This window comes from Pollicipes pollicipes, unplaced genomic scaffold (assembly GCF_011947565.3).
Source record: "Pollicipes pollicipes isolate AB1234 unplaced genomic scaffold, Ppol_2.1 Scaffold_6052;HRSCAF=7182_pilon_pilon_pilon, whole genome shotgun sequence".
Taxonomy (NCBI): Eukaryota; Metazoa; Arthropoda; class Thecostraca; order Pollicipedomorpha; family Pollicipedidae; genus Pollicipes; species Pollicipes pollicipes.
The window spans coordinates 21,019,691-21,035,643 of record NW_023596805.1 but is presented as its reverse complement, the minus strand read 5'-3'; the positions used below and the strand labels follow the sequence as shown (position 1 = coordinate 21,035,643).

General features: G+C 50.5%; 1 protein-coding gene across 1 annotated transcript in view; it reads left to right on the top strand.

The window, feature by feature from the left end:
• LOC119104609 (transcriptional repressor scratch 1) overlaps positions 1-15,953 on the top strand; it is a 28,245-nt gene that overhangs the window by 604 nt on the left and 11,688 nt on the right. Inside the window, exon 2 of the mRNA XM_037228330.1 lies at positions 333-389. Coding sequence (XP_037084225.1) covers positions 333-389 — 57 coding nt within the window. The remainder of the gene's footprint in view (positions 1-332; positions 390-15,953) is intronic.

Genomic DNA, 15,953 nt, shown 5'->3' with positions numbered 1-15,953 from the left:
GCTCAGATGAAGTGTAATTTATTGAACACAGGCTTTTATGTTTATACATATGTATATTTTGGTAAGATATATATATATATATATATATATATATGTATATATATACATATATATATATATATATATATATATATATATATATATATATATACATACACCGAGCCCTAGAGAGCCCCATGTGTGTGTACATATGTATGTATGTATATGTATATATGTATACACATGTATATAATGTATATATATATATATATATATATATATATATATGTATGTATATACACATATAAGTGCATAGTGCAGTGTTGTCTGACCGCTGCTGTGGCGTGTTTCAGTGGGAGCGCTGGGAGCGGGACCTTCGCAGCGGCTGGGCGAGGACGGCTCCGCACAAGGTAGGCGCCGCCGCCGCCAGTCAGCGTGTCCCGCGCGCGCCGAGCGGCAGACACGTGGACCACCCGACCCCGTGGGCTGGCCGGCCGGCCGGGGCCCGCTCGCGCCGATGCGCCGTCACGAGCGGCACGTGTGGCGTGGCCCGGTCTGGCGCGGCGGGTGCTGTCCGCCGCCCGCCCCCCCCCCCCCCCCCCCCCCGCCCCCGTTCTCGCTTGCAGAGGGCGACGCTGGCCGTGTGTGGTGTGTTGAACGATCAGGGGGAGGAGGTCATACTGAGAGCCCGACGTGAGGCCAGTGGTGGTGGCGGGTATGGGTGCGTCCTTGCACACGGAGTCAGACGGGGAGAGGGGGGGGGGCTGTTAATGTTATCTGGGACGGGCTCATGAGCTTTTGGCGGGACGTTTGTGGACAGTCCTGGGGTGACCGCCTAGCTGTCGCATGTTGGTTGTCTTTGCTGGTTCTTATGTAGTTCGCTCTCATCCCAGACCACGGCTAATCGAGATGAGTGGTCTCTTACTTAGATTTTATGTCAAGGCGTGCGCGGTATCTCGTTCTGTGACTGGACAGGTGCTGGGATGGTGGGGCAGTAGGTGGGGCTGAGGGGCTGGACAGGTGGTTGTGGGAGCCGTGCTAGGTAGGCTGAAGGAGCAAGCGCGGCAGAAGTCGGGAAGTTGGGGGGTCGGATAGATGCGGGGTCAGGATTCGGGGTGTGAATGCTGGCGGGTGGATGAGCAGGTCGTGTAAATGGGTTTTGCCTAGGTGGTCGCTTGGTACGCATGGGCTTTGAGCATGGATGAAATTGTCGGGCTTTCGTGAATGGGGCGGGGAAGGGGGACGATATTGCAAGGGAGGAGGACAGAACGGGACGGGTTCCGTCCTCCTACGGGCGGGCGGTTTGTCTCGTGGCGAATCGTAACACAAACACCACGGCCGGTGTTGCTCGTCAGCTCCGTTAACTGTTAAAAGTGTGTGGAAATGGTGGCCGCCCACACACGCCACCTCCTCCCCGCTGGTCCCACACCGTCTGCTGCTCGGCGCGTCGGGAACCATCGAAGGTCACATGGGTCGCCGGGGCCGGCCGACCACGGGCGGCACGGCGAACCTGGCGCCATCTTTTCCAAAAGTACCAGGCACACAGACACAGAACCGCGCATGTCCGACGGCTGCCGTCGTGTCTGCCAAACGAGTGACCCAATGCTTGGCGATTTTCTTCGGGCGAACATTGTCAGAAGTCGCATCCGTGAATGCAAAGAAAGACGGCGGAACGCAGACCTGGTCATGATCAGCTGTTGATTGCCCACGAACCGGCACGCTTCACTGTCTTGAAAAAGTTGGTCCGTCATAGATGTGTCAACAAATCCAGAGCACTAGCCTGGTTTCCTGCTAACCAAGGAACTGCATAGCAATATGGCGCTAGCTGTTGAGGGCGCGCTGTGGGTGGGCTATGCGTTCATGGCTTGGTGACGTAATATGCTAGATTTCGTCAGCCGGCAAGCGTGCAGAAGTAATGCCGTTTGGAAGGAGCAGGTGTGGTCTAATGGGTTCGAAGCGGCTCAAAATTTCTCATTTATTTTGCTTGCCAGCAGCAAAGTACGTTTGCCACGAGTGTAACGCAATCAAGCCCCGTAAGGGGCGTAATGGCCGAGTGGTTAGCATCTTCGGCTCCCATATGGGAGAGGGGGAGGGGACGGGCTCGGATCCCAATGGCGTCATGGCTGCTGAACGCTAAGATGGCCTTTGCGGTCACTAGTGATCCGTAAAAGGGTGGGTGACCGCGTGCCTCGCGTTCCCTTTTAAACCAAAAATCAAACATCTTTGAAGGCAATCACAGCTGAAAATGAGCGCGGTTTTGGTGGCACTAAAGGCCTTACGTGGTAGCCGTCTGAAGAACTGCGAGTAATCTGCGCGGAGTGAGGACAAAGAATGGAGGAGAGAGAGAGAAAGGAACGAGAAGAATACCCCGACCAGGCACTATGCTCGCTCCCCAACTGGCTGAAGAGCTGAAGACGGAACGAGATCGCCCCTGGGCCATTACCTCACTTTCTTCACTCGGCGCAAGTCTGTAGCAACAGGCCTACCTGTTCTGGCCGCCCGGTTCGTTTAAAAGCGCCCTTTGTTACATGCCCTGCGTACTTGTTTGAGACTAAAATTTTGTTCACCGTTTGGCTTCTACTAAGTGGGAGCTCTTGCGGCCTGTCCGGTTACGGTAAATTTTATTGTGTGGCAATGACGCTACCTTTCAGAAGCATTGATGGCTATGGAGTTCGCTTGTCCATTTCCAAAACTGCTATCGCGTTGTATTACTTTGTGCCCCCAAACGGAACAACTGAATCACTACATTGGCTGAGCGCACACAACACAGACGCAGGTTTACATCCGCCCATTCGCGTAACGATCAGAACTTGTGCACTCCTGGCGTGCCTATGTGACCTTCGATGGCATTTACTCGTGTGTGCTGTGATAAGGAAGTGCAATGCTCGACGTGACTCGTCTCATCCACGTAGTCATCGATGGTAGTCATTATACTCGACCTGTTCTCGTGCTAATCGTACATATCAAAACCACAATTTCAACGTTATCGTGTCTTCTAGTTTGTTTGCAGGCATCGGTTTAATATTTGTCATTATCTTTTATTTTGACCGGCATCAGTAAAACATCATATCGTAACTTAGTGCTGGTGTAAGCAGCGTACTTTGGCGTGGTTGTGCTTTTTACGCAGCCGACAGACGTATAGCTTATGTGCGTTTTCCGAACCTGCAGCGACCAGGATGTGGGCTGAGAGCACATCAGGGCGTTTAGGATCTATTTCTTATCGCAGTTCGTTCCCTTCTTTTTTATTTTCACCCGGTGGATCGCTTTGTCGACGTTTCCTCGCAACCATGAGCAGTGCTCGAAATATCCAGGCCCTCCGAGGATCTTGCTAATGTATCCCGGCGTCTGCTTGACGTATTAGTTATTGGAGCTTCTCTGCTGTAGCGTTTGTGCGAGATGTTTTGACGTCTTCGTCGCATATGGAGCTAATTGCAGAATTATCGTGCGCTTGGGTCACTGCGGTCGAAGATAAGTATACCAGTGTAAAAGGGAATTATGCCTGTATTTTTTCCACGCCCAACTGATAAACACAGCGCCTGTGCGAGATATGATATGAGATATGAGATATGCGCCTTTGATAAACACTAGCGCCAAGTAGAGAAGGCAATGGTAATGTAATGAAGTTCCCAAGCGTCTGCCATGCGAGATAGAATGCCTAAAAGGCGTGGCCTAGGTTTTCCGAGTTCTGCCCCCGATTATGGGTTTATGAAACATGAGCATGTCGCGCACCGACGCTCCTTAGCAAGAAGTATAAAGTACGTTGCAGCTAAGTATCGATTGCTGGGTGAAATCATGCTTCAACACGGCATAATTATGCTGACAGCAGTGGGTGTTCAGTATGCCAGCAGGTCCTGGTTAAACGATGTTATCAAGCAAACGTTGGTGATATTGTCACTTTTCACACAGACTGACGACTACAATACAATGTTCCCTCAGTATGATGCGATGACTCATAATGCCGGGGAAAAACAGGGGCTCTATAGCCTCTCCTGTGTAGCAAACACTCCTCATATCAGAGTTCGCCCGCTGTGCAGGTCTGGAGTCCTGTTTTGCATTTGCGAAAGAAATTCCACCCCACACGTATGGGGTGAAAAAAACCCTCTCATTGGTCACGCTGCTGGTGACATACCAGACAGCATATCTATGATCTCGTTGATGCCACGGTTTTTTTAACGTACATGAGGCTGTCGGCGAGCCGCATCTTTGGGGCTCGTACAGCACTTTTATCCGCCCAGTTATCGTAGAAATGCGAATGGTGTTTCAGAAACAAGGGTATCTAAAAACATGCTACGTGGACTTTTTCAGCCGTACTTTTTGTCATCTCGTGCAGTTCGTACAGTTACTGCCATAGTTGGTTAGCTTTTACCAGTGGAGAAAAGTCCCAATGTCCGCGACTTAATTCTTTTAGCGGCGTCTTCAAGCTGCATATTTTTCTTGGAGCACGTTCGGGGAGATCATTTTTAGCATTAAGAAGCTGAAATGATTGATGCCCAGATAACATGAGAACAGTTCCGTGTGATGCCCAAGTAATTTGCGTTGTGTAACGTGCCATCTCCATTTTTTACCGATTGATAATTTTAGAGGACGTCATCTGAAACTAGTCGGTGATGCCTGTGTCGGATGTCTCGTGTTGAGCATTGCACTTATCTTGTCACATGTTATTCGTATGTGTTGCATTTCGTCCACCTTGCGTTTAAGGAAGTGTTGTACTGTGCCATTACTCCGCTCCAATTACTCTTGTCCATTGATATCCTCAAAATGAACAAAATAAAATGCCCAGTAAGTTTGTTGTCAAATGACTCATCTAGTCCGCCTGTGAGGTAGATGAAATTGTACGCTTACCTCGTAACCATTGAGGTGATCATAGCTTTGGCAATGCGTGAGTCATCTAGAGTTGTGGTTTGTCATAAGCGGCCGCATCAACCTAATACGCCAGCCAAAGTCCAATGACCGCTGCAATCGGCGCGCCCGAAAACCTTTAAAGTTTGCAGCTGGCTTTGCACTTTAGCCGGGCACCACCTGGAATGTGTGATAGCTGGAAACACGGTCACGGGTACCTCCCGCTTTTCCTGGAGCTACTCTTGGGATCGGGTAATGAATAGTCCTGTTCCGGCGCAGAAGTATCAAATCCGCGTATTCTACGCGACAGGTGTCCTCACAGTTCGCCCACTGTACCGTAAAGATCACCAAAAGTTTGGATTTTTGGACATCAGGACGTAGTAAGGGTCGTTTAGCTTCGCTACCGTCATGGAATGAATGGACTCCTCGAAATCATGCATAATGTTAACAGAGGTCAAGTGTAGGAGGTGCCGCGCTTGCCCCTTAAAAGTCCTTGGAAGGGTAGAGCACTTCCACCAATAGCGAGCCATGCAACACACACCCAAGGCTGTCAGGTGTACCGCACCTGTACAAAACTTCGTATGACATAGTAAATTATAACGCGAAGAAATGCGCAGTTACATCAGACGAAAAGTTGTATTTCGCTTCAAAGCGTCGTCAAGGCCTGTGACGAAACGGATGCGTTGCGGCAAGCGCCCGGGATTTGCAGTTGCGTGCTTTTGGAACACGAAGATGAAGGATGGGATTGTGCGTGAAGGAGCGCATTTGACCTAGGTACGTGAATTTACGTTTTTTAAAGATGATCTTGCTTCTCAGTTCATACTTGACGCCCTTGAACTTATCAGATGGAGTTACGTATCTCATCATCTTACATTTTCTTATCAAGAACTTATCATCATTTATTTGCTTCAAGCCATTTTCACTAAGCTTTTGCATTTCGCGCATGATAAATACGATGTTTTGAAATGCTACTGTATTCGGTTTATGTCCAGCCAATTCAGTTTGAAAATGCATAGTCTTGCAGACCTGGTGGGACGCGGGGCATTGGCGTAAGACAATATTTTTTGACATTCCCTAATGGCCTCATGGGATTTTAGTGCGTGGGTGAAGACCGTTTAGACCGGTTTAAACGAGGGTCGGGTGATCATTGGCGCGGTAGTGTCGGGTATTCGATGCTCTGGGCCTCCGGGACGGTCAGCTTGATCGTGGATCATGCATGAATGAAACTGCTGTGTTATGTTGGTATGATTATATAAGACATTCTCGCGCGTAGTCCGTGTTCGATATTTGTTTTCGCTTTATGTTCTTGGGGTCGCTCGTTCGACATCAGCTGTTCGCGTTAACGTTATGGTAAATCCCTTGATAACAGCGATTACACGTTGTAAAGGTCTGGTAGGCAGACGTATTGCTTTGATATGTCCCTGTGAATTGGTGCGTGGCTGTTCTTATTGGTTTGAAATCCCCTCTGCAGTTGTGCATGATTCTTGTTTTAGCTGATTTGTCATGTGTCTGACAAGATGGTTGTTTTGCCTTGATATTGATCTACTTTTACGAAGCTTTGTGAAACGCAGACCAACCGGCGTGAGATCCAGGGCACGCTGCATTACGTAAGTACCTTCAGAACAATACGGCGGCTTCTCCGAGCTAGTTGGGATGACTTAATTTTGCTCACTGTTTGTGAGAGGGTAGCTAGCGCCGCACGTATATATATATATATATATATATATATATATATATATATATATATATATATACATATATATATATATATATATATACATATATATATACATATATATATATACATATATATATATCCGGATCAGTTTAGCCCTAGACTTGATGTTTTCTTGCGGTTCCCGGCGGCAGGTGACATGGAGTAATGGTCTATTTTGCGATGATAAACATAGCGTAATTTATCTTGTCGTTTACGTTGTTCGTAGGCAGGTGCCACATGCAACTGGTTGTTGTGAGGGGGTGCCTTTACGAGCAGGGTTATCGCCAATCTGAACTGCTTACGAGAACTTTGCCGGCACCATGCGAAAAGGGTTATTTTAGTCCAGTGAGCAGCTTGTGCTGAACATTTCAGCACATCGCTCAGTGCTGTAGAGCGTCCGCACTGTCGCAGCCTGCGCTATTGACCGGTTGTCAATGGGCCGTTCGTTGCAAGCCACTTCAGGCGCAGCCTGTCCGGCTCCGTACCAACAGAACTACAGATGTGACATTTGCGTGTTTCGTGACCGGTAGCGAACCTGCGACGGGTTCAATGAGATACGAAAATTATTGTCCTGTTCAAGCAGTATGTGTGTGACTATGCTCGGGTAGTTTCCCTTGTCCCGGCATTTTCCTGGCCATATCCCTCGCGTCTTTCTCAGCCGAGTGGTGGCCGCCGGCGCGGTGCGGGGCCACCTGGTAGCGGCCGCGCGCCCTGCCCGAAGTGTGCTCGTGCGCCACGCCGGCTGTAGCCGTCTCATTGGTCTAAGGGAAAGATGCTGGAGTAATAATGCTGCAGCACGGAGTACGATTCTAGAGCTGGCGCATCGTTTGCCCGACTGAAATGGAGACGTCAGCTTGTTACTGGCCTGTGAAGGCAGTCGGGGCCCGGCGCAACCGTACCGCAGCATTGTGCGGCACGTAAAACCATATGCTTTCATGTTTATGGAAAGGCCGGAGCAAAATGATCCGTCGAACGGGATGGCACGGCTGCGGTGGTTGTTTCAGACTACACCTACCAAGCTATGCTTCAGATACCCTGAACTGAAAAAGGCACCCATGCAAACCATGGGGAAGAACTTTATAACAAAACAAGCGCGGGCTGGTGTGTGCAATATGCCCAGTCGTGCGATGCATCCAGCCGTGGCCCGCTAGTTCGCGGTTGTGTCGAGATGCTTCGGGCGAGGCGCGTGGAAGCTGTGTGCGTGGTGGCGTTCGGTTGGTCAGATGCAGTACGGGGGCGTACCGTGGTGGTCGAAAGGTTGCGTCGTTTGGCTGCACAGCCAATTGCGTTTAATGCCTACTCCCCTCCGGTGATGTTTCCCATGTTTCTGTGCGATCATTTCATGTTGATGTAGAATTGCAAGTTTTCGGGTCTGGTGCAGGCGTGTTCGGCATGCAGTGCGGATCCCCTATCATAATACATTGCGCGACAATATTCAATATGCATACCGATCCAGCTCTATTCCTAGCTTTGTTCGGACCTCAACAATCGGGAATGCGGCCTACAAACTCTGATGTTTGCCAATCAAGTGGTGGTTGTTTCTGCTACAGGTTATAGGTGTTTGTTGGTATTGGTCGTCATGTTATTTTGGCCGCTTTTGGAGTCGTTAAGAAGTTTGGTTTAATTACTTGAGGGGTCGCATCGAACTACCCCCTGCATTTCGGACCGCCAGGTAACATGGATTCCTACTGTGCGCATCGTGTTGCCCGCTACGCATTGACGTCTCACGTGGTCATCGAGGAAATACACAATGTCGTACGCATGCAGCGATTTCCAACTGGACCAATGTGAAGTTTTCGCATGCCGACAAGAATCGCCATGGATCGCGACGTATCTGAACTGACGCTGGAAATCGGCCTGCTTTCGGTGCTTGCAATAGACTGTGTGGCGTAAGAGGCTGGCGGTGTTCCAAGGGAACGTCTAAAGAGGCAGACTTACCTGGGGCCCTTTAACGCTCCTTTTATGCGCTGGCATCACTGCAGTTTGTTCGTTGTGACTATGCCTGATTGATCGTTGATTTATGGCGCTCTGACTGTGGTGGTCTTTTGTGCCGAGGCTTAGATAGTTGGAATATCTCATTCTGGGGAGTGACCACACATCAATATTTCGAATCATTGCGATCATTTGACAAGCAAACCATGGCGTTGCGTTCTACACTTAGTTGAAAGTTGTCCCATTTCCGCGCCATCTACGGCACGCTCTGCTGTTCAGTGTCCTTAATATCTTTGATGGAAGTGTTACGACCGTATCCTCACCGTCCCTTTCTCACCTACGAAGTGACAGGATGTTACAGAGGTACCCATAGTGCAGTGGCTAAACTGCGCGTTTGAGAAACCAGAGGTACGGGGTTCGATTATGCACTGTGCCCGTCCGTCCTGCCATGGCGAGAGGCAGGCGACGCCATTATAGCCTCAGCAACTGAGTGCGTCGTAAACCCCCAATGACAACAACGACAGAATATTCCTTCAGGCGTCTGCTGCAGCTGAAGCCCCACTGCGTCGGTGACGTGATGCGCCCATCCTGTTGCAGCGACTCACGTGTGCGCCGTGTGTGGCGCCCGCTACGCCCACCGAAAGAGCCTGTCGGAGCACGCCAAGCGACACCGCGGCCTCACGCGGTGTCCCGTCTGCGGCGAGGACTTCGCCATGGCCTTCTCCCTGCGGCGGCACATGCGAAGCATGCACAAGCTAGACAGAGATTACGTCGACCGGCTCACGAACAAACGCTCGACGCCGCGTCCCGCCCGCGATCCGTGATGCGCCGCTCGTGGCTCCATGATCACTGCGTGAAGACGTGGGATAAGTGACGCGAAGGATACTCCAGTCGGCCACCGCGGGGCAAACGTGTGGATTGATGACGTGGAATGGCCGTCGAATGACTGGGCCGCCGGTGCGGCTGGGACGCAACCAAGCGTCGGACAAGATGGAGCCCGAGGTCTACATGTGATGCCTGTTGAAAGGTGGCTGTTATCCGAGTCTGGTAGGTTCGGGTCGTGCCGTGCGCAGTTTTGGGTGCCGTCCCCTGCGTGCTAGTTGTCGCCCATTACTTCGGGGACGCATCTCAAGGCACGCGTGTTGCAGTTCGTGCCATCGCGCTTGGCGCTTAGCTTTCGCAGCGGTGTTTGGTGGTGCTCCGGTGAGCAGGCGCAGTCCAAAGGTGCTCCGGTGCGGCACAAAGGTGTACAGTTCTGGACGTAGGCTCTAACTTGCCTCACAGCTGCTTGTTCTTAAAAGGCAATGCCTTTTTGCGTTCTTAGTGACAGTTTGGGAGTGATGCAATACAGTTCATTTTTCTATAATATGAGGTCATTCTTTGTGGCTTTTTGAAAAAACTCGGTATGTGTTTGGCGTGGCGCCCAGGGGCATTATGTCTTTTGCGGTTCGTATGCTGCGAACACCGGGTAGTATTGGGTGCGCACCACATAGTATTTGCACTGTGGACGATGTGAAATATTCCCAGTGCATTCGAGGTAAGACTGCTGATGTTCCTTCGAGCTCCTGAGCTTACTTTCCATGCCTCCATTCGACGTGTCGCATTGATGCGACGTTGTAATTGGGGCCTTTCGGGGACGTTTACTATTTGGTTTTAATGTTGCTTGAACACCTGTTCCCAGTCTTTGTTTCGGGAATTGCTTGAGCTCCTTACGATGACATGTCTGGAAATCAAAGGCTTTGGTATACTTTATTTACACCATTGCCGCTGTCGTCGGCGAGGTTGCTCGATTTTGTATTCGAAAAAGCGATGCGTAGTGGCATACTCATTGTTTCTCCTACTAGGGTCGTCTCTGCTGTTGGTGACCAGTTTCTAGAGTGGACATCCATAAGTTTAGGCTTACCGGTAGTGAAGGGGTCGAGCCGCGCATCTGGCAAGAGCAAGAGGTGCAGGGTTTAATTCCTCCGCGTTGCCCGGTTTTGCTGAGAGATGGGCGACGCCATATAGCGTCACCAGCTGAGTGCGTCGTGAAATACTAATGACACACCATAATTTGACTAGGGGGTTATTTAGGGAACTGACCGTAGATTCTCCTGGAGGCATGAATAACTTGCAATATTTTGATATGATCGATTCTGTGCTGCTGGCATACGGCGCCAAGTTGTGTGCCTGGGTGTTTGAGTTATTTTGGACATGCAGTGTGACGGCTCCCACACACTTGTTATTGGATTTTTGGGGAGGAGAATAGCGAGCAACCATCGCCAGTTGGAAGTAAAGGTTAAAAGGTATTGTCGTATCCCCCCCCCCCATTTGACGCACTTTTTGTGTCTTTTCAAACATCACCAGTTTCGTCCCTTCTAGTGACCTGACCTAGCCACCCTCGCCGACATCATGCTCAGTGGGCAAGTGCTATGTGTCAGGACACGGTGCCGTTCGCGAGCGACTGCTCCCATTTTCTGGCGATCACCTCAGCGCCACGCATGCCTCGGGCGGCGGTGGTCGGTGACCCGCCCTACCCTGTTACAGCGGCTCACGTGTGCACTGTGTGCGGCGCACGCTACGCGCACCATACCAGCCTGTGGGAGCACTCCAAGCGGCACTGCGGTCTCACACGGTGTTCCGTCTGCGGGGAGGACTTCGCCAGGGCCTTCTCCCTGCGGCGGCACATGCGAAACGTACACAGCTTGGACAAAGACCACGTCGATCGGCTTACCAACAAACGGTGGACGCCGCGCGCCGTCCGCAAACCGTGATGCGCCACCCGGTGTTCGCTATGGAGATGTGTGATAAGGTACGCGCGTGACAGTGTACTCAGCCGCCCCAGACAAGGTATGCTGGCCATCGGATGATGTGGGGGCCGGTTTGACATGTCCGGAACCTGGAGGAGGTCCGCGATCGCTCGAACCGGGTGTTATGGGATTGGGAATTCACGACACTTCGGGCAAGAGCTGGCGGCTGGTCTGCCGTGTTTTACTGCAGGGATTTGCGCATTTGGGTGACTGGCGACTCGTGACATGGGACGGCAGCATCTTATTTCGGGAGCTGCGTTTCATAGTGGCCAGCCGAATAAATGCGGGACGAGCATTGATGGGTTGGGATTACGTAGTTCTCTTGACAGTGTACATTCAAGTCTGGATTGCTGTTTGCTTGAGCGGTAATACGTTTCAGTGTCTAAATGGCGTGAGGTTTGAAATAGGTGTGGGCGGGTAAGTATGTCATTACCCTCTGCGTTCATGACATTGCCGCACGTATCATAAAAATGTGAACAATGTGGCAGCTGCGGGAATTGTGTGTGCGTTTAAGCAGGATGCAAGACTTAGCACCCTGGAACCTTCGAACTGGAACACCCTGGAACTCTTCGATATGATGGACCGAGGCAGGTGCGAGAGTTACAGGGTGAGGACGTTTCTTATCTGAAAGCTTACTCATCATTTACATCGGCGAATGCAGACTATGACACAGTGTGAGACCCCTAACATCGAATAGTCTGAACTGCTAGTAAGCGTTCGACTGACAGGCTTCTCACGGACGCCTGGCCGGCGTGTGAGGGTGAGAGGGAGGCGGCGTCATATAGTCTCAGCAACAGAGGGCGTCGTGAAGCTCCAATGGCGACGACCAGGTTAAGGACGCGCTAGTGAAGGGAAGAAACGGCGTAGATGCCAGCGTTATCCAGTTGCCAATGTTGATGACGGTTCGACGCAGTATTGGCATTCAAACTATCGCATGGGTGATACAGTTTGTTTTCTCAAGACACTGAAGGATTGGGGAAAGCACATATGACATGAGTGTGTTTAATACAGGAGTCGCAAATGCTGGGGTTCTAGTTAATAGTGATTGAATCAAAATATAATTCAAAGGAAGAGTATGCTATGCAATTAAGTCCTTGCGAAAAATGAATCGCTACTATTGTCCTACTTAAGAGCTGTCTGGGACAACGAACAGTATATTACGGACGCTCTTAAGAACCTTTTGAGGCCATAATGTGGGTGCTTGTCACTCGCACGAGGTATTTTGGGAGTGAATAACCTCAGGCAGGCTGGCTTTGCTGACCTTCGCGTGTTGTCCTGACAGGGTGGACGCATCAGTGTGCCACGTGCGGAAAGTGGTACACCAGCCGCAAGTCGCTGCGGATGCACGAGAAGAAGCATGCGGGCCAGACGTTGTGTCCCGTTTGTGGCTACGTCTTCAGCATGGTGCACCACCTGAAGAGGCACATGGCGAACGCTCATGGCGTGAAATAGAAGTGTTTGCGGCAAATGTGCTCCCTTTCATTGCCGCAACCCTAGTGAGACAGTCATTTGAGCCCCAGGTGTGGTTTCGGTCTCGAGAATTGGCCTGACTTAAATAGGAACGCGCAACGATGTGAGGTCTGCAAGCTCCGGTCCACTCGCCCGGGGGGCCATTTGCATGCCAAAATGTGCTGTCAACAGGGCTAGGCAAACTGCTCGATGTAATACGGCTGGTTGCATCTTTCCCGTGTATTAGGCCAAACTATGTGCAAAATGAGAGGTAGTTCTGTAACAGTGGTGCGTTCAAACGTTGCAGGGTCTTTCTCTGCCGATGTGACAGATTTTCATGAATATACAAGGTTGAATATGTAACCCGCAAAGATGATGTTTTCGTGGAAAATCTTCCCGCATGTTTAAAAAATGTGAACGGTTATGGGTGTGGCCATAGCTGTGATGCGTTCTAGTACCATATTAGGACTTTGTTCATGTGGAAATATACGCAAGGACAAAGATACCAGGCTGTCGTTTCAGGTCCAATAAAGCAAAATTAACGAGTTAGGTTCGCAGCAAACCTGGGTATCATTTAAGGACGTTGACGAAGACAAAGGCATCCTGGAATACATTATGGCAACATAGTGCCGAGCGTCCTGGAAAGCTGCTCCTCACCCATGTTAAAGTTGTGTCGTTTTGTCGCAGCTCTTTGCGCTTTACTAACAACAAATTGTTCCCTCTTTCCGCTGTTCACTTGTAACGGATGTTCTCTAGATGCGAACAACATGCTTAGGACGTGCGTCGAAGCACGCTCCTCGCTGCCACGGACTTAGCCCCATTGGCAAAGTGAAATACGTAGTAGAGGTAACTTTCGGCAGGAATGCAGCAAAAAAGCAGAGCCAAGAGTTTTGGGGAGCGATCTCATCGAAATCGACATTTTATGTCTTACCCAGAGCTTCTTGTACTGCATGAGCAATTTCACCATCATGCAATGACATTAACTAGTTATCGTGCTAAGAAACAGCAATCTGTTTCCCGCCCCGGTTGAAATTAAGTCACCGCTATATGATCTTTTCTCCCTATTTAAGTGGCCTAAGCCAAAAAGTCAAGTGGAATGACGTACGCCCCTAGCGCTTTGCCAGGCCTGTTGATCACGTACAGCTAAATTGCTCAACATAATCTGCCTGGGATGTCTTTTTAGGTAGCTTAAACAGAACGATGGAACGAAATCGTACCCATGTCGGAGCTATCGACTCTGGGCCGATGATGACTTCCAAAGAGCTCCGTATGGATGGCATCGGAGCAGTGACAACTGATAGCGAGGGCTTGGTGTGGGCTTTTTTATGCTGTATCGCAGGCAGAGCATTTACAGGTAGCTAGGAGATGTATGAAAAGCTCGGTCTGGCCTATTGCAAGACAACATTATAGGGTGAATAGATCGTTACTGAGTGTAGAGGGTGGTTTGTTGAGTTCAGTGTACCGTTGTGCAGTCTACACTGTGTCAAATGTTTTCAGGATAGTGACGTTCACATGTTGTCCTGACAGGGGGAGGCTATCAGTGTAGCACGTGCGGCAGGTGGTACAGCAATGCCAACTCCCTGCGGATGCACGAGAAGAAGCATACGGGCCAGACGTCGTGTCCCGTCTGTGGCTTTGCGTTCAGTATGGTGCACCATCTCAAGAGACATTTGGCCAACACTCACGCCATGAAGCTGGAGGATTTGCGGCAGATGCGTGGACCTTCCCCTTCGCGACCCCAGTGAGAAGGCTTTAAAGTTGTCCCATCACGGTGGTGTGGTTTGACAAGCTTTTGAACTGCGTGTCTTGGATATTGCCTTCTGCATCGCTGCAGGTTATCGATGAAGTTGTTCGCATGCCTAATTTAATTCAACGATAGCTGTAGTGACAAGGATTTCCGCTGTAATCGCCAATCGCATTTGATGTCATGCTTCAGAAACCTTAGTGACCAGGGACGGTATTTTGACGGGAGGGGGAGGGCGGGGGGGGGGGGGGGGAGTGCAACCGAAGGAAGTGCCGAATGGATCAAGTGTTTGAAGTGACTGTGAGGCTTCTTGAGCAGTTACAGACAGCGGTTATACCGCCCCCATTGAGATACGTGATATTTAGAAGATCGCGTAAAACGCTGAATTTCGGGGTAAAATATGGCAGTTATTTGGGGGCATTGGTACCGACGTGATGTGTGTGTGTGTGTGTGTGTGTGTGTGTGTGTGTGTGTGTGTGTGTGTGTGTGTGTGTGTGTGTGGTGAGTTGTATGATATGTATGATCAGTATCCTCACGTTCATTTATTTCTTCTCCGAGTTCTGACGTGTGCCCAATTATGAACTTTTGAATGCGTGCGCAGGCAACGAATACTGGTTGTCTTGACGAGCAACATTTGTATATATTTCGCATGTTTAAAGCCAAGTTTACGGAGATGGATATGCCCGCCTTGTACATTCTGATGGTTCATTGCAGGCTACCAAAACCATCTACCCGAATAGACGAATTAAACAGGATGTCAGCTCATGTTACTGTTCGTTTTATGTGGCAATCTCACCATACCATACTATGGATTTGGTCGTTAGGTGCCCGCGCCGTGCGAGGGAAGTGAACATGGTAGGAAATGTTGTTTAACCAAATCGCTAGAAGTGTTCTTTTTCCCAGACTCATATGGCTGTTCCGTTTCAACCATTTCCATTGTGCGTGTTGCATTTGTTCTGCAGTAGCTGGCAGTGCGATGAACAATTATTTGCGCCGATTCTTTGAATCAGCAGGACTTGACATCCGTTCTTCTTGTGTCAGCTCCTCGGCCCTGATTTCAGCCATCCTTTCCTCTCCTTCCCTCATTCCTGACGTGACCACGTGCCGGCTCTTCTGCCCGTCGCGTTGCGTACGCCGCGTCTCTCCCGCGCGGCTGCCACGTGTGCGCGTCTGCCGGCAGCGTCTGAGGAGCGCCACGTGTGCCGCTGGTGTGGCCGGGCGTACAAGTACCGACGCACGCTGCTGGCGCACTGGAAGCAGCACCAGGGCCTGACGCGCTGCACCATCTGCGGCGAGACGCTCGGCACGGTCGGCGTGCGTAACCGACATCTGCGTCAGGTGCACGGCATGGAGCCGACAGACGCCGAAGTGGACCACGCCGCCTGACGCCCCCACCGCCGCGCGATTCTCTAGTCACGACAGCTGTGTGTACGACGCCGGCGGGTTGGACCCGATGTCGACGGATGTATGACGGACTGGCTGTGGCACCCGGATATCCGTGAGC